Genomic DNA, 25,895 nt, shown 5'->3' with positions numbered 1-25,895 from the left:
CATGGAGTGCAAGCTGACTGTTTAGGGTTTATAGGAAGTCCCTGGGTTACGTAAGGTTCGGGTTACGTCGTTCCGGGCTTACAGCGCTTGCCTCATGGTGCCGTAAACCCCAATTTTTTGGAGCTGTAAGTGGATTTAGAGCACCATTACCCAGACTTATGGCGCTTACAGTGCTGGAAGTGCTATTTAATCCCATTATAATTATGATGCTTTGGGTTATGACTATTTTCGGCTTATAGCGCGCTGCCGGGGACGGAACCCCTGCCGTAAACTGGGGACTGCCTGTATATATCATTGTACAGTATATATATGCAATATCAGTTGTCTTGTTGTTCAAAAATTTAATTTTGAATGTTAAGAAATCTTATATTTAGAGAGAGAGAGAGAGAGAGAGAGTTGGGGGGGCCATTGGGGGCCATTGCTGACATGGGGGGGGCCATTGCTGATACACAAGGTTGAGTGTTGTTTATCTTTTAATGTTTAAAGCCAATACTTGATAAATAATGTGGAATGTAGAGCTAGAAATATTGAATGCATGTATCTTATGCTTTAAAGAGCTTTCTTAAAAATTTAGGTTAAATAGAAGAAGAAAAAGGTGTAATTTTAGGTTGAAAAATATGAAAGTATAAAATTCATTATAATATCATAACTTTCTGACTTATAACATAAAATCAAATCACACACCTTTTTTGAAAAGATAACCTGATAATATACCATTTTCGAAAAGATAACCTGATAATATTAAATTTGTTCAACTCTACCCACCAATTTCATATAATGATATTTTCCCTAATTATTTAACTTGTGTTTTTGGCCAGTTTATCCAAGGTTAACGAAAGGATTTAGTAATATTTTTTCATGAATTTTTACTAATACTGTACTAATTATTTAACAGGTTTTTCTAAAGTATGTTACGTATGTTAATGTCTGTTTCTTAAAATGTATAACAATAACTAAAGAAAGTATTATTATCAGGTATTTGTGAGGTATTACAAGTATATTAAGTTTTTACTGGACGTTGCTTTATGCTGCAGGGGTATGTTGTCCTAACTTCTGTGGATTCTGTTTGTTTTGCCAAGTTATAGTGCGTGAATTGGCTGTCTGTCCATTAGTGTGTTTGTTTAGTCATGAGGTTGTTGGAGACAAAAATAATGAATTTGTATATTAATAATTTACCTTAATGTTTGTTTCTTAGTTAGAAAGACACTTCTTGAGGGGATGAGTTACATGTTCAGATATATATGGGTGTACTATAAGTAAAATATAATTTTACTGGACTTTTTTTTTTTTTTATCTTATTTCTGTCAAATCTATAGGTTTTGTTTGCTTTGTGCATGTTCACGAAAGCTGAGAAAGGTTGAGCTAGTATTTTGCCTGTCATATGCTAGAATATTTTGAACATAATATCCACACTTTAAATATTTCCATACTCCCTTTGGACCTGTTAGTGTGAATGAGTGAGGGTCATGGTATCTTCAGTTGATGACTATTTGTCATTCAAACAACTGGCAAAATTTTTAATAACAGATGATTCATGTCATAGAGTTGAGACATATTTTAGAGATTTGTGATATTAGGTGTCATTACAATGTGCAAAGCAGAATATCATTAAGGCAACTGATATTGTACTAAAAATGCTTGTTTTTGTTGTTTCAGGGGTTAACTAACATTCTAACATTTATGTATTTGTTGTTGATATATTGGTTACATGGGATCAAATGGGACACTGAAGCAGAGGACTTTTACATTTAACCTTAATAATCTGTAAAAAAAATTTAAAGTGGATATGTTATTATTAAAATGTTTGAATTTTGAATTTTTGGCTTTAAGAATAACAGTTTTTAACATGAACTTTGAAGGTCAGTAATCATTTCACACCATTGTTCCTTGCTTTGCGGGTTACAGCGTACAGTGTGCTTTATGCTGCACACATTAGATGGGACTAAAGGTTCTTTGCAGGTATCCCTTAGCCCCAGTTCTTGCTTTTTCCTCCTGCATTTTCTTTGGTATATTCCCACTAAGCTGTTCAATTTCTTCAACTCTACCATGCTCTTATTTTCGACCCCTGTAGTCTCAAAATGTGACCGAGTGGTTTTTCTTAACACACTTTAATGATGATAATCTGACCAGCAATACTTTATTTTATATAATATTTATTTTTAGATTATTCAAGAAAACAAAACTCTGGTACTTCCTATTTCTTCATAAATTTAAATCCATAAATTTTAAAAATATTTTAACACATTAGCATCATTGTCCTCTCTTCAGTCAGTAGATTTAAGATTTAATTTCATTGTGGGAAGCTTGGTTACAGTATGTGTATTCAGATATGAAAATGAGTTGTCTTAAGAATGATTTATGGTATATCCCATGGTTGTGAAGTTTGCTGATTTATAATTAGTCTTGCTAGATTTCTGGCAGTATTGGCCACTTTATTTGCAAATAGTCCTGTACTAGCTAAATCATTGTAGTTTTACAATTTTATATATGCAAGTTTCTGGACAGTAGTTAATCAAACTCTTTGATGTAATTTTTAACATTAAAAAAATTTGTATAATTTTTAAGGCTACTAAGATGTTGAAGAAAGCATGCACTGCAAGCTTGGTTATCATAGGTCAAATGTAACGTGCGATGTTAAGGTGATTTTAAAAAATCATCTGGGCTTGGTTCAGTTTTACATTGTTAACTAATTTTCTGGGCAAGAGTATTGTAATAGGAAATGGCAATTAATTATGAAACATCAAATTTTACATGAGTAAGAAGAGTTAATTACTGTATCTTCGGCTTAAAATTATTAAAAAGGAAGATAAAAAAGTTGTTCATAAGAAGATATAGACTATGGCTTCAGATATGCCTTTCTTTCACTAATCTTGGTAAACTGACCATTAGCCAATGTAAACTACCTTATTACAAGTGATAACTTGTTGCACAGCTGATGAATAGGACATGGCAGCCCTTTCACTATTTGCATGATTTTAGTGCTGGCTTCAGTTAATGCAGCTGTTACAACTGAAAAAGTTCTGTCATTTGTTCTTAAGTCAGATTGGTATTTTTTTGTATGTAGATCACAAAGAATCATTATAATTTTATTAAAGTCTCCTTTTCTTTTTAATGAACTAGAGTATATTTTTCCAGTCATTTCCACACAGTTTTGTTTTACAGCATTTAATATGGGTACACATATTACATTTTATTACTATAATATTGTAGCTATTTATGAGTTTGTGTATTGTCCAAGCAAAGCTGATGAGCAGTGTGGGTAAATACCCAAGCCAGAACCCAGTAACATTGTGGATAAGCACCTAACAACATAGACAAAAAGACAAAAAGTGAAAATGTTAGTCATAAATATAGATATCAAAGTCCGTTGTGATGAAATTACGTGGAACCCAAAGACCACACCTGCAGAGAGAAGTTTTGTTATGGGGTGGAAAAAACAGAACAAAGAAATATCAGCCACAAGGACCAGGATGCGATTCTTTGTATAGGCGGGCTCGGTTAACAGCGATCCAGTTTTATGGGGCTTGTCTAGCGTCGAAAATCTCCGATTTCCGCTTATCGGCACCACTAATTGGGTATTGGCACCGATACATACCTAAGAGGCCCCAATAACCGAAAATCGGTGTTTTTTGGCACCAATAACCCCCGAAAATTTCCAAAAAAGCGCCGAAATCGCCAATTTTTGGTTAGCCGCGATTTTCAGTTATCATCACACCCTCAGAAACGGAACCTTGCCAATAACCGGGGACTGCCTGTAACTGATACAAACAGGTTCATTGACATACTAAGAAGAGAGTAGAATTAGTGTTTGCAAGGAAGAGATTTGCAGGATACGCATTGAAAGGTTCAGTGCAGGTGATGGCTGACTTACCATTTCCTGTAAATATTGTAATTTTGTCATAATCAGAATTGTAGGTGAGAAGTCTCTATAGATAAAGCACGTATGGGCATTTTATTTAAAAGTTGAAAGACCCTGATATAAGGGTTCAGTCTATAGCATATGCACAGTGAGAGGGGTTAGTGTATAGTACTAGGGTGAAGATAAGCAATGTTTGGATCTCTGTCCTTTGTACAAACAATGTAGATGTCATAACATCTGTTTTAAATGTCATTAGCATTGTTTTAAACGTCATTAGTATTGTGAAGTATCATAAGGTGCTATGTCCTCATGAAGATGTTGCCAGTCAGTTTCAACAATATAAAGGCCCAGTTCATCTCTATATAATCTGAAGAGATGACTGCTTATACAATCTGAAGAGATGACTGCTCATAATAATATTTCTAAGTCATAAACTTTTCTCTCTCAGTTCACTGATCAACACTTCATCTTTTTGAGCCATTGACTGCCAGTATACCAAAGTGAGAAGAGGCGAAGTAAGGATTACCTGTATTCACAATGAAATTATCAAAGGTGAGGTCCCATAAGGCTGACCACCTTAATTACCACATCTCTGAAGCATTCCAAACTTCTGGTGCTCTATTCCTTCCTTAGGGAGATGTAGGAACCAGGGTGTTAATGATTCATTACCATGTTGTTACTCATGCTCTGGTTACTCTTGTTCTTGCTGCTGCTATTCATGTTACCCTTGTAATGAAGAACAACAAGTTTAAAATTTTAACTACTGCAGAAATTCACCAGGGAAGGTTAATGGTTCCAGTTTGTCTGAACCTTGTACAAGTGCCATCAGAGAAAACAGGTTTACTTCTATTTCATCACCATCTACCATGCCTCATATACAGGAAACATACTATGAATGGTATGCAGGGTAACAAGTAATTATTATTATTATTCTTATTATTCAGAAGATGAACCCTATTCATATGGAACAAGCCCACAATGGCCCATTGACTTGAAATTCAAGCTTCCAAAGAATATGGTTTTCATTCTAAAGAAGTAACAGAAGATAATGGGAAATGTAGAAAGAGGAGATTAGTTATTTTAGAAAAACAGACAAATTAATAAATAAATCAATGAAAATTTAAGTAAATTGTTAAAGTACCAGGAGAATTGTGTTAGGATAGTAATGCAGTTGCATCTTCGCTTGAATTTATTAAGTTCAAATTGCATGACATCATCAGGGAGGCTCTTCCACAGTCCAACGGAGTGACAAATAAAGGACCTCTGGAACTGAGAAGTTTGACATCGAGACACCTTTGCTGCATATTGGTGCTGCTGTTCAGCGAATCTGGTGTTTCTTGATGAGATCATTTAGCCAGGGGCTTGTAGGAGACAGCCTAGCCACAAGATACTAACGACAGTCATCGGTATCACAAGTAATTGCGAGTATTTAAATGGGGGGTCATTGCCCTCCGAAATGAGGGGGGGGGGCAGTGAGCAGATGGTTGTATTGGGAACCTTGCATTCCAGGTACCTGCTAATGATTTACCTTAAGCATCTCGAGATTGTGATGTGTAGGGGTTTATCTAGTGATACTCTCAAGTAGCACAGCAACTCTTGAGCCAAATACACATCTTGTAATCTATAGTCTTTATAAACATAATGACCTTATGTGATAAAGAATTCTGAAGTGATTTTATTGAATTATATAAAGAACACATGTGTCTTTAGACAGTGAAATCCAAAGATTATAATAACAAAGGAAAGAGGAATAACATCTACATAATTCTACTTAAGTTAAAAAAGAGGAGAATGAGTCAGCAACTGGTTATTCAGTTGCAAAACAAGACCAACAATTTTCCTTTTCATTAAGCAGTCTTTAACCCTCTTTCTCTCTTCAGTTTAGCTGCAGCAGCCACTCCCAGTGCTACTGTTGGTATCCCTTTGAAACATGGTTATGTCCACACTGAATGAAGTCTTTGTTGAGACTAAGATTGTTCAATGATTAGAGCGGATTATTAAAAGTGCATGGTTGACTTTAGATTTCAGTCGTACTTGAATTAAATTGCAATGAAAGCTAATGGTCACTGTGTGTATGGGGGCCCTTACGGATAGAACCTCTTGTGTCAGTACTTATGACCAAGGGTTCTTGCTGGGAAAAGGTGATTCTCAAGACCCCAGAATGCTTCTGACTGGGTGTTGAATCTCAAGGAAATATATCACCACTCACACTACACCCCTCCATAACACTTTTGCATGCAGACTCAAGAATTTTTTTCCACCATACTTCCATTACCAGTCATGACATTCCATTCCTTTATGACTCACATCACCAGAGGGGATCTGTGGTTAACACAGTCATAAGGTAATTGCAAATAGCTCAGCTTTCTGCCCATTTGTATCCAGTTGACTCTAACTGGCAGTTGCTATCAGATTTAGGAAGTGAGGAAGATGACAAAATTTACCATCCAAGAAATGAGGACATTAGAGTACTAATTACGAACTAACATCACAGTAATACTGATGACAGTAAGAAAGACCTTTAAATTAGCAGCTCAAGGATTGAGCTGGTGCTGGGCTCTCAGAACCTGTGAACAAGAGGAAGGCTGGGAGGCCTCAGTCTGTTAACCTACATTGACCTTCGAAAAGGCAGGATTGTTGAAATTGTATATTGCCATTATTCTGGATTTTCCTCCCATCTATGTGGCATTTGTGAAGCTGAGGCTGAGGGTGTTGGGCCTCCTCCCCTCTGGGTAGGCTTTCACAATGTACACTACAAGCTTCACCAGTAACAAAGTGATTTTAACTTGGTAATGGTCTGCTTCCAAGACAAGTAACAAAAAGATGCCCCCGAGGAAACGGTTCATAGTTAGGTGTAAATATTCACATTGCAAGAATTGATGCAAGTAATGTTATTCACATAAGGCTAGTTATTTTTGGCAGAAAACAATAAACGTCATTGTGCTGTATTGCATAAGATACTCTCTTAAACCCCCTTTATTTTATTAATATTTTAAGTAAATTTAATACTTATCACAAGATTTTATTTTTACGTTAAAACATTTTTATTAGAATTTGCAAAAAGTTATCTTGATGTACTGAATATTACGTGAACTAAAAAAAGCTGCTGAAGATGGCTTGTATTTTTTCCTTAATTACCTGATGTTGCCCAAGTCACATTTCTATAAATTATAGAATCTAGATATAACTAATAACCAGCCAGCCACTGAACAAGCCATTCCACCCATTTCTCAGTGTAAGAGTATGCGGAAAGCAAAGACTGCAAACAGTCATTTTCTTGGAGGTTGCATCAATTGGCCTCTCACTTAATTAGTAGGTGAGATCAACTGTTTCGTCAGCCACGGTAAAATCCATTCAGATGTAATCATACTACAGGAAAACCAGACTCTCAAATTTTAATATATTGAAGCATCAGTGCAAAAATAATTTTATATATTCATTGTTAATTTTACTGTGTTTGATAATTATATACAACATATGCCAATCCCTTCATGACATATCCCATATGCAGAAAATTTAAATATAAAGCATACTGTGGGTGACTGCCTAATTTCAGCCATTAGTAAATGACATGACATGTTCAAGTTTCTTTTAAAAAACAATGTATAAATCATGATCCTTATCAGTTTACCAGATTTCAGAAGTTGGAAATTATTTTTTTATTTTATATAACTATTATTAATAGTTTCTGTAAAATACTTACAAACTGCATACTGTATTAGGTAACTAAAGGTAACACAAAAATTATAATAAAATAATTAAGCAAAATAGTTAACAGGAACAAAAACTTATGAGCACCAAATCAAGTAAGCCACAAGCAGTGCATGTATGCCTGGACTTTGGACCAGGTTGTAGTTTAAAACATGTTCTTAACTGTACAGAACATTAGTACATGCATTGCATGTGATTTATAAGGTTTTATCCTGAAATTATATTCACTATAGATTGACATAAAGTACAGTAGAGGACACCAATGCAAGCAACAAAAACAGCAGTCACTATGAGCATATTATAGATCTGGACTTTTTGACCAGGTAATAGTTTAATTTTAATTTTTATCTGCATCAAACCATGACTATTATACACATTGTATTCAGCTTGAAAGTTATTTACAGAAATTGTTAGTTGTGTAATAAATATATATAATTTTTAAAGAGTAAAAGCAGAGTCAATGATGGACAACCAAAACTTACAAGAGTTGCATGTACAGTATATTTTTTATACATTCCTTGTAATGTCCATCATTGAGTACATTTTAAATACAAGGTACAGTCCTCTGTTTATAGTATCTGTAGTAAAAAATTATTACAGAAATATAAAAAAGCAATTGGCCAGCTGTAAGTTATAAACTTTAACTTAGTTTTGTGGTTTTTGTTTTTCATAACATTACTGTCTGGTGACCAAAAGTAAATAGGGAGGAGTTGCAAACTATACCAAGTGCAGTAACATTGTTTCTACTGTGTCCTTCAGATTCATGTAAAACACTATAATGTACATCTTTTGAAAAAATAGTGGAAATTGCTAGGGAATATATGGATATGGCCATTGTGAGTGCTCTATGAATGAATAAATCTTGTTTGCTGCTTGCACATTCAGATGTTTGTTATTGCTAGATATGAATTATGTTATGGTTTATTTTAACCAATTCAAGATGGCTGGGCACTGATGTTGGTTTTTGATGCCAGAGCAGAATGCTTGCATGCTTTCATTATTCATCTTTTCTAAAAAAAAAAATGTATAAAAGATTTTGCTGATCTGTTAATCATATTGACAATACAGAACTGCACAGTATTGATTTTACATTATTTGTAAAAGAGGTCATTTTGCAGTTAATTCCTTTGAACAGTAACAAGGCCTAAGGCTGGCTCGTGGTGTAATTGATAATCACGTTTGAAAATTGTTCAGTGCTCTTTGTACTGTATAAGTAACTTTTATCTTTTACCTTCTACCCTTCAGAATGTAGTGTTATATTTCCCTCTTATAAGCTACTAACAGTTCTTAGAATTTGCAGGCTGTGACCTACATAGCCAGCAGGAAATTTGCTGCTTCGTTGACATGGGACTCCTGGATGTGGGTCTCGCACACAGATCATTGCTTTAGACTTGGCTCGGTGGTATTCATGGCTTAACTGACATACTGAGGACTTTCAAACTGAGTTTGGATCACACATTTTTATTACCTTTAATGAATTAGGAGTAAAAATTACATTTTAACCACAAGAGGGGCAATACAAGCATTGGTGATTTGTTAAAATTTCACAATAGGAAAAATTGCCCTTATACCAAAGGAAACCAGTCTCTGTATATAATCAGGTGTTGAAAAGTAATTTTTTCTTAATTGAAATCAGACAAGGCTCAAGGGATAATGTAGAAAATTTCAAGAACAGCTTTAGATTTACAAGATTTAATTACAGTGATTAAAAAGGTTACAATAATCTGAGAAAACCAAAGTATATTTTCAAAATTCCTTATGTAGCAACATTACTTTGTCTTCATTGAAGTTCAGTGTGCTTATTGAACTAAGAGTGTTACTTTGCATATGCCCCATATAAAGTTTCTGGAGGTAAGCTTTCCTCACATAACTGATTTCAACATTAACCAAGACTGGATTATTTGCTTACAAGATAAAAGTTGAATCCTTAAAACAAATAATTATGTACACTTCTGATAGAACCTACATCTGACCACAAGTAGGAACTAAATCATGTTCCTTAATATTGCCCTAATGGAAAGCCTTAACAATATTTTTTCAAAACCTTGAAGTGAGTGCATACAAGGATTTTGCTTATCATGAATGGCTGTTCATTCTTTTTGAAAATCCTCAGTGGTCTTATTTTTGTAAAATTTATTGCCTATACTGTATTGGTTTTGTCATGTGGTAAAATGCTTGAAAGTCAAGATATAACCTAGAAGTTTTTGTTTTAACAAAGCTGAACTGCATAGTAATGCATTGCACTTTAATTTCCTGGTAGTTTTATTTATCATTAGAACATTAGGGAATTGTAGGTTATCAGTCTGTTGCATTGCACTGGAATTTTTTTCTTTTGAAATAATTATTTGGTTATGAATTCACATGTATTGATAAAAGTTGTAATGAGTTGAAAAATTAACACCTGAAGAAACCCAGAATAATTTAATTATAAATATATTTTTTTAATTAAATCTTATGTAGGGTGAGGGTTAGATGCTCTTGGAAATTATAAAGATCTTGTCATTTTGTGTATATCAAAATTTAGGGAAACATATTGGATTCTGTAGTGTTCTTGATTATATTAGATTTATGCACCAGGTATACCAATTTTTGTAGATTGCAAGTTTTGAGGAATGATAGTAGTTGGCAGTTAAAGTAACTGTGACTTAAAAACTAAAGTGAACTATTTTAATAGCATAGTACAACAAATGCAAACTCATAAAATTTGCCATAAGTAATGATAGATCTATTTATGCCGTTCTGTTCACATTCACATAACATCACAGACTTTGGCATGTTCTTAGGTGTCTGGTCTTGGTTGGGCACATTGGTTATGGGTTAACTAACAAATTCATGTAGCTAAATTTCCTACTTGGCTTTATATTGTTTTATATGCTAGGACTTTTCAAAATTTATAAAATTATTTATAGTATTTGGATTTTTAACAGTATTTTGTTCCTATGGGAATACAAACTATCACCTTTAAAGTGGAAAATATTGTTTGCTGGCAGTGCTGAACAATTGAAAAAATTTAGGTACAAGGATGGCTGCGTGGTAGTGTTGGTGAATGAGTGGGGAACACCACATCTTCCTCACAGATGCCCATCCACTTCATCTTTCAACCATTCCATGTGAGGTTGTGTGCTGCTTTTCTTACTCTTCCTTTGGATGAATGTAGCTAAGTTGAACATTCTTTAGTTTTTTGTTTGTACTTTGGGTTTGCATTTCGGAAATGCAAAATCACACAGATAGCACAGATATAATACAGAATCACACAAAAACGAGAATGAAAAACCAGAATGCCAAGGCGTAAAATGAGTAGGAAGGGTAACAACAACCAACTTCTTAGCAAGATAAAGCACTGCATGTCTTGCGAGAAGATGGTAAAAGAGAGAACTGATGCATCAGAGAATCTGCTAGGGGAAAACCAGTTCGGGCTCCACCCACCGCTTTCCCTATTGGCTACCTCCCGTTGCCACCAAAACCTTGTGCTATTTTTACTGGATTCTAGCTGGTGCTAGAGAAATTCCCCTTACATAAAGACCAAGGGTTTGTTAGTTATGAAAAATACAAATTTATTAAAAATTTGTCATTTTTGTTTTGTTGTCTTGGGTTGCTGTTTTTTTTTCTCATGTGGAGAAGAAACAAGCAGTGTAGATGCGAGGGGCTCTGGCAGCCATGCAGTCGCTTCATCTCCTCAGTGTGTAGACCCACACAAGTTTTGTTCTCATTGTTGAGGTAAGGCCTGCATCTGTTCTTCCTCATGTGAATTGAGTTTCACCTCAGTGGGAAAGGTTTAGCAAGAGGAAAAGGAAGGACAAGAGGTTTTCACTTGTGCCAGGGGAGTTTACTCTGCCAGTGATGTCATTGAATCCTGCTGGGTTAGGGCACGCCCTTGAAAGGAGGATTTATTCCAGGAGTGTGTACTCAGAATTTTCTACATCTGCATTTCAAGGTGTTGGGAGTGCTACTGGCCTGGCTGACATTGCATTGCAGAGCAGTCTGCAAAGACACCCAGTGGTAATCATAAGCAACTAATAACCATAGTGGCATACATCAGCCAGGGGAGGGGGGGATAAATGTCCTGGTCCCTGTGCCAGCTAGTGTTGGAGATGCACAAGTGGGTGGCTCTCCAGGCTGTTGAACTGAGAGCCAAGTACATTTTGTTTACGTGGAATATCCTGACAGACCAGCTTACCTACCAGGGTCAAGTGGTAGGGATGAAATGGTCTGCACCCCCAAGTAATGGGGAAGCTGTTTGATTTTTGGGGATCAATCTATTCACAACCAGGTTGAACAGGCAACTTTTCATCTTCTGCTCAGGCCTATGGACAGCAATGGAAGACATATTCCAACATCCTTGGGACAATCTGGATGTATATGTTTTTTCATAATTCAATCTTTTGCTGGGTGACCAAAAGAGTTTGTCACCCTGAGTCTTTGGATGATTCTGGTGGCCCTTGTTGGCCACATGTAGAGTGGTATGTATGTTACTCCAAGTCTTTGGAAGACTCTGGTGGCCCCTCATTGGCCACATACCAAATGGTATGAAGATCTGCTGACACTCCTAGTCGAGGCATCAAGGGAGTTGCCCCCGTGGCCCACCCTCTTACGTTTGTCAACCACACATTCACAGGTATCATCAAGCAGTCCAGTCCACTCACCTTCACAGGTGGAGGTTATCACCATCTCTTCTCTTGCGAGAGAAAGGCTTTTCTTGCAGGGCAGTGAGAGAAATGTCAGGGTATCTCCACTGCTCCTCAGTGAAGGTGTACCAAGGAAAGTGGGCCATCTTCTCCAACTGGTGTCATAAAAGGGGTTACTCTCTGGTTGGTCTGTTCAGTGGATTGCACATTTCCTTGTCATCTTTGCCAGGATAAGCACCTCTCCATCTCTGCTGTGAAGACCTGTTGTGCAGTTCTTTCCCAGGTCCTTTGACTGAAAGGGTTGGATCTTTCCACCTCAATGGAGTTGTCTATGCTTATGAGGAGCTTTAAGCAGTCTTGCCCACTCCAGGAATTGCATCCCCTAGAGAGGTATGATTCATTAGTTATGTGTAGCTTTACAGGTCCCTTGTATGAGCCCTTTTCTTTTTCTTTGGACAGACACTTCACTCTGAAGAATGTGTTTGTCTTAGCTTTAGCCTCAGCAAAGAGGGTGGGGGAACTGCATTGAATGTCTTATCTAGTTCAGCACTCTCATTCTCCTTTGTCCTGGAATTTGTAGCTAAGACTCAAAACCTTTGAATCCTGATGAGAGGTCCAAGAGCTTCTCAATCCCTTCTCTCTGAGACTTTGTTGATGGAGACTCAGTGAGTTGATGTTGTGCCTGGTCCTTGTCCTTAAGTGTTATTTGAAAAGAATCTGCTCCCTGAGACTGGAGTGTAGACTTTTTGTTAGCACAGGTTGCCAAAAGGAGGTGTCAAGGAACACATTCTCCTTCTGGCTCTGTGAAGTGATCAAGCGGCCATACAGTTGTTCTCTAGAGGAGTCTGGCCTCCCTGCCCTCCCAAGAGTTTATGACGTTAGGGGGATGGGACTGTCTCTTGACTTTGAGAGGAACTTTCAGTTTATCACGTAATGAGGGGTAGGGGACTGGCATAATTAGACCACCTTTATCGTACTACATACTTAAGAAATGTCACCCACAAGTCCCTTGACACCTGTGCTGGCTGTTCAACAATTCTTATCAGAGTATGTAGCCTTGGCATCATGTTGTTTGGAGAGTGATTGCAGAAATGAATGGTCACCCCCTTCCTTTCCGTCCATTCCCTTTTCCTGTCCCTGGGCACGTCCAGGCTGATGTATGCATTGGAACTTTATAAGATTAAGGTAAGTGCACTACAAGCACCTGTTCCATAGTTCAGAATGTTGCCCTCTGTCTCCCATTCTTTAACAAGGGGGAGAGTGACAGGTAGAACTTTTTTTCTGAACCCATCACTTTTGATTAGTCGGAAAAAGGCTGCCTGCTGCATTGACAAATTTTACAGGGTTGTCTAGGTTTTCCAAACCTTTTGTTTCTTTGTAAGTTCCCTCTTTTTTTCAGAGAACTTAGGCACAGGGCTGCCCTTCTGGTCTCTTTGCATGAGAGAAGTAGAAATATGTTCCTTGCTTACACAAGGAACCAGAAGATTTATTTGGTGGAACTTAGTCTTCTCTAACCTGAGACTACTCCCCCTTCCTGAGGGGTAAGTCTTAATACTGTATATGAAAAGGGAATGGTTGTACCCCCATAGGAACACAAAACAAATTTTCAGAGTTCGTAATTGTATTTTTCCTAAGTATACGAACCAGAGATTTTCATAAATTGCTATATCTCTCTCAACCACCCTATTTGTCCCTGTGGCATTAGGAAAGAATGGAATGGCATGCACAAGGAGAGCTTGGCCAACCCCCTATTTCCACCATTTTAAGTACCTTTTGTACCAAGATTCTGTGGCTGTTACATCTTGCACTGAAAGATACTCCGTGTATGGAAGGCTGTGGTTTGTATACCTAGGAAAAATCCAAATTACTTCAAAAATTTTTAGTTTTTCCTGGTTATACAAATCATTGCCCGAATGTGTATCTCACCTCTTCCACCCCACTAATAATCCCTGAGGTGAAAGATAAAGTGTGGGAATCCGTGAGGAAGCTGTGGGGTTCCGTCTCTCACCTGCACTGCCATACAGCTATCCTTGTAACTGTGTTCATTCAACTGCTTATCTCCATGAGCATATTATATTCTCCACTTAAAAAGCACAGGTTTGTATACCTATGAAAAATAGAAATTTGCAGTACGGTGCTTTAAAAAAATTTTATATATTTTCTCTGTTCATTGTGCTCTTTCTTAAAAGTATTCAGCAATGTTCTTAGCACCTCCATATTAAAATTAAATTTAAAATGTTGAGTTATATATGAGGAAAGAATGTAATGTTATGGAATGATTTTGATGAGATTTTAAAGAATGCATCCGCAGTAACTTGTTTTAGAAATTTCATGAAATAAAAACGCTTCAAGTGCCAAATGCATTTACATGTTTGATTGAGCTTTTATTGTAGTTTTGGTCTAAATATCTTTAATTTTTCATTGAAATAGGAGTGTTGTGAAAGTGCAACTTTTTATGCTGGTAGATTATTTTTAGTTAGCAAGTTTGAGTTTAGAGCTCATTAGCTTCTTATTGAGGAACTTCCAGCCATATTTTAGATTAAAATCACATTTTCCTTTATATGAGATATGGAGTGAGGTTCCAGCTCACCCATCACATTGTTGGTATTAAATCAAAAGTATTTGTCCAAAGGAACCCTAAGCCAAGCTAATGTAATTTTGTGTGTGGCTTTTTCTCTTCTTTGCAGGTCTCACTCCTTTGAACTCTACCTCAGCTTCTCCCCTCATCATGAACAACATCAACAACAACTTGAACAACAATCTCAGCACCACCACCACCTCCACCAATCCTTTTGCGCCTTCATCTTTTACAGGTGTGAACCCGTTCAGTGCTCCCAGTCCTCCAAACCCCTTCCAGGCTCAACAAGCTCCCAAGCCATCAATGAACCAGCTTCGAACCACTGGAATTGGGGGCTCAGGTCTCTCCGTTTCACCAGCACCCACTGGAATAGACCATGGCCCATGGGGTCCCCAACAACCGTCCACTGGCTTTGGCATGGCCCCGCCAGCTGCTTCTCAAGAAGAAAATCCTTTCTTTTTATAATACAGCTCACACTCTCATCCTTACTTTGTAGTGTTCAGATCAGTCATATAATGCATTATCACCATCAGTCTCGTTTAGGTTATTGGTATGCAAAAATTTTCTAAATCTGAAAAAATGTACATAAGTAGGTATTTTTCTTTGTGCACATACATTGTACAGGGTCTCCACACCTCTTGATTTCTAAACCAGTTCTTCTTGTAAAGTTTTATTATTTAATTGTTACGGCTTTTGGGTGGGAACTCAGAAACACCAGTGATATGATACTGATTAATATACTATTTCCCATTTGCAATTCGGATATTCAGAACTTTTGTGCAAATGAGACTCCAAAGAATTTATGATAAGTAGAAAATGTATGCAATATTGTCATTACTATTTATTATTAAGATTAGGTGTACTTTTATAGCTGGTCCAAGAGTAGATTTTAAGGGAAATAACTTATTTAATTGTAAATTTTTCCCAAATATGTTTGTTTTAATATAATACACCATTCAGTATGCCCCAAATATGCTTTTGAGTAAGCAACATTTAAAGGAAACTGAAGAATAATGTTTGGATAACTGAAAATTGTTTTGATGGTACATGTCCTGAGCATGCCAATACTAGTCTCTTTATTTGGGAATTTGGGGAAAATGATAATGATAAAATGCAAGTTATGCCTCTACTATACTACATCCTTTAAAAGATTTTTTCAGCTCTCCAGGTTCCTTGGAAATATGGCATCTTTAGAGAGAATATAAGGAATTTTGCAGGGTTGTTAATCATCCCATTAGCTTCATTACATCATGCTAGCAATGTTTTGCATAACGTGAATTTAGTGATAGAAAGGGAGGATGGGTAGTCTTGATCATTATGAGCAAAAAATTGATCTCCAATATTACTTAGTCTTCAGCTACAAATTGGTAAAAAAGCTTACTGTATTTGCAGCTACAATATTATACAGGAGCCATCAGCTTTTAGTAAAGATCACTCCAAGTATTTTGAATAAGACTGTGCGACTATGCAGTAATTTGATATAATCTCTTGCATTCTAAGTGAAGACATTTTGTATCTTCTTAACCATAAGCTTGAAAAGTAATTGTCTCGATAGAGACAGCAGCGTAAGTTATGACTTGGCCTTCAGTGATGCCGTAATGTCATGTGATGAATGAATCTTTTTTTTTTCTGCACCAACATCAACTGAATGGAGCTTTGTATATAGCTGGAATATAAGTTTATTGTTAAAACATTGACCACTCAAACCTCAAAATGTAAAAAATGACTTGGTCACTACCATGTGATCACCAGTTATAAGCCTTAGGTATTTTTTTCACATGGATAATTTTATATGACAGTAGTAGAGTGAAGAGTTAAAATACGATTAAGGCTTAGTGTTGTTAATTAATGCCAAACATTTGATGTGTTCTTTACAGCAATAGTCTTTCTTCTGGAGTCTGCTTGTGTTCAGTTTGTATTGCAGTTGCTAGTTATTAGCCAATAATTAGTATATTATACTGTGTACCACATGCTGGAAGTAAGGCTCAAAAGACCAAATGAGCAATGTTAGGCAAACGTTTTAGAAAAATTTCCTGTACTGTAATTATAAAATTTGAATCTCAAGGCTAGTCATTCAAAAAATTTCCTTAGCTTTTGGACCTTGCACTTATTTTAACTTGAAGGCTCAGGATTATTGAACTATAATAAATAAACTATCACCCCAACCAAGTGGCTGCCATAATACATAGCATGAACATTTTCAGACCCAATTTTAGAGAGAAAATTGTCAGTATTGAGCACATCTGTGGTATCTTGCTTCTTTTGTTGTGGGAAGCACCCTCTTCCATTATCTCCAGCTAGGAAAATGTGAATAAAAATCTTCCCAAAAGTGACAACATTAGCCTCGCAATACAAAAGCAAAAATCAGAATTGGTAGCTTGGGGACAATAACTTGGCACATTGCCTTACTGTATTCTGTTGTCAAGCAAAAATGATCCTACTTTTTGTGGAATGCCTTTAGGACTTCTTTGACTTGACTGCAGGAATGTTGACCTTTGTTATAGTCTTCTCTGCTTCCTTCTGGGTCTTGATGGGTTGCATAAGATGGCTTTTCCATTTTTTTTTTTTTAATGCCATGGCCATCATAAGAGGTTAATATAGTTATCCCTTTTGTATTTCAGTGTTGCCCAGCCTTTAATGATAGAAACTGAAAATTTTTTACTTACTGTAGAATGGGTCAAGTTCAGCATTACTCTTTATTTTTATCATTTGTATATTGCAACGGTTTTCATGCATTTAAAGTTTTGTCTCAGTTCACATAAGAGTGCACTGAGACAGTTTTAATAATTTTCAATTCTTGACATTTCATTAATTGCTCAACAGAAGTAAATAAGATATTCAATTTTACCTCAGATTTGTTGTGATTGAAGATATTCCTAAGGCTTTTTCACCTTTTCATTCACTATTGAAAATTCATTTACTTTTTCATTTTTCTTGATACCTTTATATAGAAATGGACAATTCTCCAAATACAAATGGTGTCTGCTGGATTTTCCAAACACCTCTTGATTCTTGGATAGCAAAAATAGCATAAGCGATTATTTCATGCATTTGATGCTGCCAAGGTCAAATTCAGTAAATAATGTTACAACTTTATAGTAACAGTACTATCACAGATTTAACTTGTGTAAAGATGAATACAGTACTCATTTTTTTCCTTGCAGTGGAACTTTAGTTGCTATTGGCCAAAGAGAGGAAGAATGTCAAGTCCTCTTTGGGGTAAGCCTTGATATCTGTCCATGCCAAGATATGCTTTTATAGATACAGCTTATCCATTTTGTAATTACAGTACTCTTGAGATGTCTTTATTGTTTTTTAATTCTGAAATGTCTTAATTGTCTTTTGATAACTTATACTGTAAGTGTTTTTTCTTCCCTTAGTACTAAGAGGGGTATTGATTTAAAACTCTGAAATGTATTCAGCCCAAGAAATTTTCCTACATAATTCCTTATTGGTTTCTGGTCCCTCCATATTGGAAGGGTAGTTGTCTGACACTATGGTCACTACAAGTAGCCTACTCGAGCTATCTTCATGTCACAACACAAACTACTGCGGGATACACAGAAAAATGTTTAAGGAGTCATTGCAGAAGGTACCCATTCTATAGTACTTTTTTCTTAATTAGATAACTATTGGAAAGAAGCTGTAATGAACTTGTGCTGTTGGTGCTACGTTAACTCATATTGGTTGCTTAATTTGCATATGTTACGATCAGGCAGTGACCGTTTGTTTTTAAGTTTTTTTTATTTTTAATGTATTCTTTGTACTACAAGTATTGTTCTATTACTACTACAAAACTACTGCTACTATTATCATTGTTACTCTTTATCGTGAATATTATTATTATTAGCATTATTTAACTTTGGAGTATCTGCCATCATTTTTGTTTGTGGAGGAAAACTTGTTTAGATTGATCCTAAGCAAAACTTTTTTTAAATTTTATTTTAGATATTTGTTGTTTTGGTAATGAACCCACTTGCAACTTTTGTTGTCATTGTTCTTGTATTGGTTATATTATGGGTAAGCTAAGCTCTCCTGTGCAATAAGGGAATTGGTACTTCATTTGTGGTATGTGGCAATCTCTAGAATTCTAAATGGATAATTTTTTTATGTATTCAGCATAGTGTTCATATTTCTTGTGTATCAGCTGTAATATTTTATGAAAAGGATTATGTCATTAAAAGTGATAGTGTATTGAATTTTGTAATGATTATTTGGTGCATCTAGGGGTCCTTTTGGTATTTTTGTTTAGCATTTATATGAAAATGTATGTCAGCATTACTTATAATCCATTTTCTCCTTTTTTCAAATGCAATTACTTTGTAAGAATCAAGGCTTAGGGTAGCTTCTTTTGTAAATGACTCATTCTTTGTTACTCTTTAACCTTTGTTAGTAAGTTTTAAATAAGTTCAGGTGAACAAACATTTAGTCCTTAAGTACTTATGATGGAAATCTAGTGTAATCCTAATTATTAAACTGCTAATTATTGTCTTTGATTACTTTGACAGTTTAAGTGTTAATGTTAAACATGTAGTTTTTGAGGCAGAGACTCTGAATTCTTTTTGTTTTATCTTACTGCAGAGTATGGTGTTCATTTCCTAGTTTGGTATTTATGTGTACAGTAATTGAAACATTAAAATACAGGGACCCACATACCCTAAAAATGTTGTACCTCTGTATTATGTAGAAAAAGCAATGGAAAAAAGAAAAAAATTAGGTATTGAATGGTAATATACAAATAGGAAAACTGTGATGCGGATTTTTGTTTACATTTTAAAGTACTCTCTTCTGTGGCATAAGGACTTTTTGAAGCTCCCTTTGAAGTTCATTTGCAGATTCTATGAAATGATTGGTTGTTTTAAATTTTATGGCCGATTTCATATGAAGTTGATATAATGACTGTAACATTTCTAGAGATACTAACTTTAGAAATTCATTCTTTATAAACTTTTTACTACTGTACCACAGAAACTAACATTCAACTGCAATTCTGATATGTTTAGATATAAATTGAAAATATATATAGCTTATTTTCCATACTGCCTTTTTTTTCTTCCTTGGATTACAGGTTTGTTCTTATGGGATACAAACTCAATATCTTTGATATATGGAGTATCCTTCCACATATGCACTGGACTGGCCATGTACTGACTAAACAAGGGTAATACCCAGATGAAGATTGGGGAGACGGGATACCCATACTAACCCAACTGGCATCACCTATCTCCTTCTGGGCACAGTATATTCCAGACGTTTCTTGTGCACAATCTTTTTAAGTGTGCTGGCTGTTTCCTTTGCATGAATCTTGATGTTTATCAATACTCGGTAATTTCTAGTGACTTTATGTACCTGAAAGTGCTAGTGTCACTTTTTTTTAGTGCTTTTTGTTGGTTCTCTCCGTCAGGACAAGACCAACTTTGTCTTAAGTCAAGGTTGACCTTGTAATGTAGCAGCTTCTAATGAAGGGTTCATCAACAGCTGTGCTGTTCTCTATAACTTTTCAGGTGTCCATGAGGCATCAAAGTCTCCTGAGGTAGTTATTCAAGGTTACCATGGTCTGCACTTGATGGAAAGCTGTTAGCACTCTTCTTTGTCTTAATCTTCTATCATCATCTACCTTTACCTTAATTCCACTCTCTTTTCCCTCCTGAGGGGAAGGGGGCACACAGTTGCCAGCAATGATCAGCTTTCCCCAGGTAAAGTAGGCACTGATGCGCCAGCCTGCTCAGACTTGGGGTTTGGTTCTATCTCATCTCTTAGTGGGCTTTTAGGCTCAACTGAGCCAAGGCTGTTCAGCTTTTTCCCCTGCTGCATAAGTCGCCCCTCCTCTCACCACAAGGAGAGGTGTTTGCATGATCCACTCACTGACAGGTTTGACTTGTTTACTAATTGTACCTGCTTTGTAGATGGGTGTTGCTGCTAGCAACTGGCTCCCACGATTCATCCATGGTCAGATGATCGTGGTAAACAGGTGAGAACAGCAACTCTTCACTGCGACTCCTCAAGGTCGCAGAGAGGAAGGTTTGTGAGATCCATTCAGCGTAGGGTTCACATGGCCTGTTCGCTAGTTGTATACCCAGTCTATGGATCAGTTTTGCGCTGGTGGCAGGGAATGTTCTCAGCCTTCTTTGGGAGGTTTTTGGGGTGAACTGGCAGTGGAAAAGGCCTTTCAGATGGCCTCTCATGGTAATGAGCTTAGAGAGATACTGGCAAGATTCCTGCTGAATCTAGGTGGAGATCCAGATGAGATACTCCTTTGCTGGCCAGCATTTTTCAATACTATCTGAAGATTTCCACTCCTGGGGTTTGGATAGTACCATCAGTACCAATGAACACTAGAAAGAGTTGTTTAGGAACCCTTTCTTTCAGCTTTGTCTCTCTCATTCTCCTTCATCTGGAATTCTTGATGAAGACACTTAACTCCTCAGGTCCAAGCCCAAGGTTTGAAAGTTTCCCAATCCTCTCCCTTCAATAATTGTTGATGGAGAGCCTGACGAAATATTGCTATGCCCAATTCACGCGCTAAATGTTATTTGGGAAAGAAGAACCTTAGGCCAGAATGCAAGCAACTTTCCATGTGTACAGGAAAAATCAAGATGATGTCCAAACACCATCTCCTGGTTACAAGAGGTAATCTCCAAAACCTATGCCCTCCAACTTGCCCATGAGCTCATGACATTAAGGGCATTGGGACCTCGCCTTTCAGAAGAACTTCTTTATCCAACAGGTAATGAGGGTGTTAGTCTGGCACCGTCAGTCTACCTTCACCTCATTCTGCTTGAGGGATGTCACCCACAAGTCACTCGACACCTTTTTGTTGGGACCTGTGGTGGCGGCTCACCAAGTAGTTACTGTTGAGAACCATCCAAGTACCCCACAGCTTATTCAAGTGATTTAGCTGGAGTGCACAGCTCATGACCCATAGCCACAGTACACACCTTTTAACCATAACACAAAGGCTGCAGACCATCAGTTTCCCACCTCCACAGGAGACCAATTTCTTCAGGATTAGTCTGATATGATTCCAGTCCGTAACATACAGAGCAGGGATAGAGGGAAGTATCAACCTGCCCACAGGGCAGTGCCTGTGGAGCAACACTACCTTGCCCTTCATGTTAATGCCAGCAGAACAGTGTCAGTGACCTTTTCCCACAAGGTGACAAACTGCTTTACTTGCGAAGGGACTCTGTCCTACCTGCCAGTACTTCCTCTTATGTAGCGAGTCTCCATATATGAACGACATAATGTTTATACTGTATTCCTGTTGGAACAAATGCCAAATTTTCAAAGTTATTTGTATTTTTCCTAGGAATACAAACTGTAGCCATTCATACTGAAGGTGGCCCACCTTGTCCACCCTGCTTCATTTTTCATTTTCAATGTAGGCTGAAAGGACAACAGGTATCATTGGTTGGGTGAGAATGGACAGCCACTTTCCCCCATCTACACCTGGGTGCCACACCTGTTTACTCAGTAAAAGGCTGGTTCAGCCCACGCACGGAAAGATACTCCATATATGAAAGGCTACGGTTTGTATACCCAGGAAAAATAAAAATTACTTTAAAAGTTTAAAATTTTTTGTAAATTAATTAATAATTACAAAATTTATCATTTTTAGCACTTGAAATATGTGAATTTAACCATTTAAGAGTAAAATACATTCCTAGAGAATCTATGTCAAAGACAAAATGACTGGGGAGGGAGATTTTTTTCAGTACTTACTACTGGATGATATTGAGATACTCAAATAAGTCAAAAGTTCAAATAAGAAAGTAAGTTAATTTTTTATTAAGCCAGCCTTGTGCTGACACAGGCACTTGCTCAAGGGCAGCAAATATGCATGAGAAACAACCTCCTTATACCCATTAAAAGAAACTAAAATACACCCTCCATACTCCTAGCCCCTTGCCATTGGGTGGGGGCTTAAGAGAGTAACTTCCTGCGACTAAATCAGATTACAGCCCTTGTGGTTATTCTCAACTAAATAAGCCAGGAATATACTGTAGCATGAAATTTAGGCAAATAAGCCAAGCACTATGGTATTTTTAACTATTCAGCTCTTGAGTCAGTGAAAAGAGGGAGCAGGAGTGGTTGGACACCAAGCAAAATGGTAGCATCTAACAATGAAACTAGGAGAAAACCCCAGTTACATTAATAAGTAATAATTAGACAGATTGGACAGCAAGATGGAATAGAACAGAATACAGTATAGGATTTAAGCCAAAGGCCAAGTGCTGGGATCTATGAGGTCATTCAGTGCTGAAATGGAATTGACGGCAGAATGGCTTGAAAGGTGTAACAGGAGGTAAACTTCACGACTGCACTATGAATCAATTGTTCAGGACGGTGGAAAGAAAGATAATTTGAATGGAGGTACAGTAAAAGGTATGAAAGAGGTTGCAGCTAGGAGCCGAAGGGACACTTGCATAGAGCCTCTAGTAATGCCTACAGGGCACCACATGAGGCGCAGTGACGGTGCTACCCCCATACGGAGGACAGCAAGATGGAAAAAAGGAAGTGGGAATAGAGGTAAAAGGCCAAATACCAAATGCACCTATGGGCCAAAGGGATGCTGCACACATCATGTAAATTACCTAGGCCCTCACCTTGATCCTGGGTCTATTTTCTCTTTGTTTGAAAAAAAAATTGCCATCCCCCACCACAAGAATTACTACAAGATACTGGGGATGACAACTAAACAAAACATCAAGGAGTGCAGAAAATGAAAAAAAAACAGCTAGAATAAAGGATAATAAATTAACAGGTGTTTGCACATTCAGAACTGAAGATAAAACTCCTTTACCTAAGCCATATATACCAGTGAAGCAAATGAATTGGAAATAAAAAGTACAAAAGAAATCAAATTGACTCCAAAATCCCACAGGTTTAATGAAGAATGTTCCACTGACATCAAATGGAATCCACCATAGTCCTCAGTGTAAATGCCATAAATTTCATGAAAGAGCTACTTGACATACATTATACGGTGATCAACTTTTATAAATGCAAATAAAACACAAAACATGTTTTGACGTAGGAAAAACCTATTTTTGGTAGCTGCTGTGAGTCCTCAAAGGTAGTTTTTATTAAGCATTTGTTCCTTTTATCACTACTGGGCTACTATTACACAGGACTTACACATTACCTGTGACACACTGTATTGCTCAATCTGCTTTTCGTCTCTGGAAATGGCTCACAACTACCAGCCAAGAGCCAGCCCCAGAAAGAATAAAAGAGAATTTGGTTGCTGGCTGGATGTGTGAAATATACCACACACTTTTGGCAGCAAGTTTAAATGGTGAAAGAGCTCATTTTTAAGCTGTCTCTATCACTTAGAAATCAGAATGTATAATAAGAGACAGCCTTCTTACTCCCAGAGCTCGGACTGTTAACAATTAAGACCAGGTTGGACATAAAACCTCATTACAATCTAGCTAGGAGGCATCAGCTTTCTGTCTCTTCACTTTTGAAACAATCAATCATGTGAAGATGGAATCTCAGGATTTTGTGATGACTGAGAAACAAGTTTATGGCAAAAATACAGCCATTTTTCTCCACCATCTCAGTATTTGATAGTGCTACAAGAAACGAGCAACAATTTTCCTTCCTCATGTTATGTAATGCCGCATGCAAGATGCTTATGTAACGAATACAGAAAACTTCATCCGATGGACGTGTTCAGTTCATAGGCATCTTGCACACGGCATTACATAATAATATACAATATGGATATCCATTTAGTTTTGTCTTGATTGAGTTGAAATGCATTGGTGAATAAATTCTTTAAGACAATGTTATATTATTACTAGTTTATGTATATGACCCATTGGCTACCCAACAACCTGGGAACCCTACAAGAAAAATCTCAGGGGGAGCCAAAGCTGACTTTTATGATAAGCTCTTCCTAATTAAATAGCTTTCAGTCTTCTAGAACAATGTTCACTGCAGCAACAAAAACACTTATGTGGGCCCTATTTAAAGCATTCTATGACTTTCTGGAGTGTCACATTATAGCCTGAAAGGAAGCATTGATGGGCTCCAACATTTTACTCCCCAATGTAACCTCCCTGTTGCTCTCTTCCCTTATCTGTTGGGACCCTTTGAAGAATGTGTTGTTGTACAACTCCTTGAATGAGCCTGATAACAGAATTGCACAATATATTCTGTTTTTAAAAAAGGGGAATCTGGGAAACAATACCCTTGAGTTTCTTCTTCCTTAGGTACAAACCTACAGTAACTACCAAAGGACCCCTCCAACAACAAAAGAAAGGACAACAATAGCATCAGCACCCCTTTCAAAGCAAACAAGACACTCCTACCAAGGGAAAGAAAAATCAACTCTTGGACTGCATATTACAAGGAAAGAAGAGTTGGAGCCCCATAGGACTTGCATAGTTGGGATTGTCTTCTACAGCAGTGGAAGTCCTTCTCTTGGGGGACACAGAGAAGGACAATTCACAATGGGCTAGGGTAGAGATGGTCTCACCCTTCATAAAATTAAATTGATAAGTAAAATATAATCTCCCCCCTTTTTTTTTTTATTGTTTTTTTCTAATTCCCCTCCCCTTTTTTATTATTTATTTATTTAGTTAACTACTTAATTTTTTTTATGTACTCTTTCCCCCATTCTTTTCCCAGCCCGAGAAGAACCCTAAAAGAGTTCAGAGGTCTGGTTAAACAAATCATTTATAACTAACTAACCCCTCCTCTAAAGTAGTTTTTTTTCCCAAAAAACCCGATCCCTTTTTAAACAGGGGACCATAGAGAAAGAAGGCTTTATTTGCTGCCATTATTCAGTGTCCACAAGAAGCATTCCTCCGTACTAAGAGCGATCCTTGATCACTCATATTTGAACAAATGTATTATTTGCAAAAATTTTTATATATACTGTACTTATTTTTGGGGAACTCAGGAATGAAGGGTTTTACCTGGTGGCCTACCTACATGACTGGCTGATAAGGAGAGTTAGCAGAGAAGAGTGCTGACGAAACCTAAGAGCGGTCCATGATCGATCTAATCCTGATATTGTGACTGTAGGATTTAACCCTTAAGGGATGGACTAATTATATATCATGCAACCCCCCAGACCGGGTAAACTTTAAGGTTGGCCAATTTAAGAAAA

General features: G+C 36.9%; 1 protein-coding gene across 23 annotated transcripts in view; it reads left to right on the top strand.

Annotated features, from left to right (window-relative positions):
- Positions 1-19,810, top strand: part of LOC136849237 (epsin-1-like) — a 150,992-nt gene extending 131,182 nt beyond the window's left edge. For 22 of the 23 annotated variants that reach the window (XM_067122485.1, XM_067122472.1, XM_067122489.1 and 19 more), the window contains one exon: positions 14,883-19,810. In XM_067122485.1, the coding sequence (XP_066978586.1) occupies positions 14,883-15,238 (356 nt within the window). In that variant the 3' untranslated portion in view covers positions 15,239-19,810. The remainder of the gene's footprint in view (positions 1-14,882) is intronic. The other variant, XM_067122479.1, reaches the window with a different exon arrangement.
- Positions 19,811-25,895: the final 6,085 nt, after the last annotated feature.

Source organism: Macrobrachium rosenbergii, chromosome 20 (genome assembly GCF_040412425.1).
Source record: "Macrobrachium rosenbergii isolate ZJJX-2024 chromosome 20, ASM4041242v1, whole genome shotgun sequence".
Classification (NCBI taxonomy): domain Eukaryota; kingdom Metazoa; phylum Arthropoda; class Malacostraca; order Decapoda; family Palaemonidae; genus Macrobrachium; species Macrobrachium rosenbergii.
The sequence above is the reverse complement of the archived record's forward strand: the minus strand, read 5'-3'. Positions and strand labels throughout refer to the sequence as shown.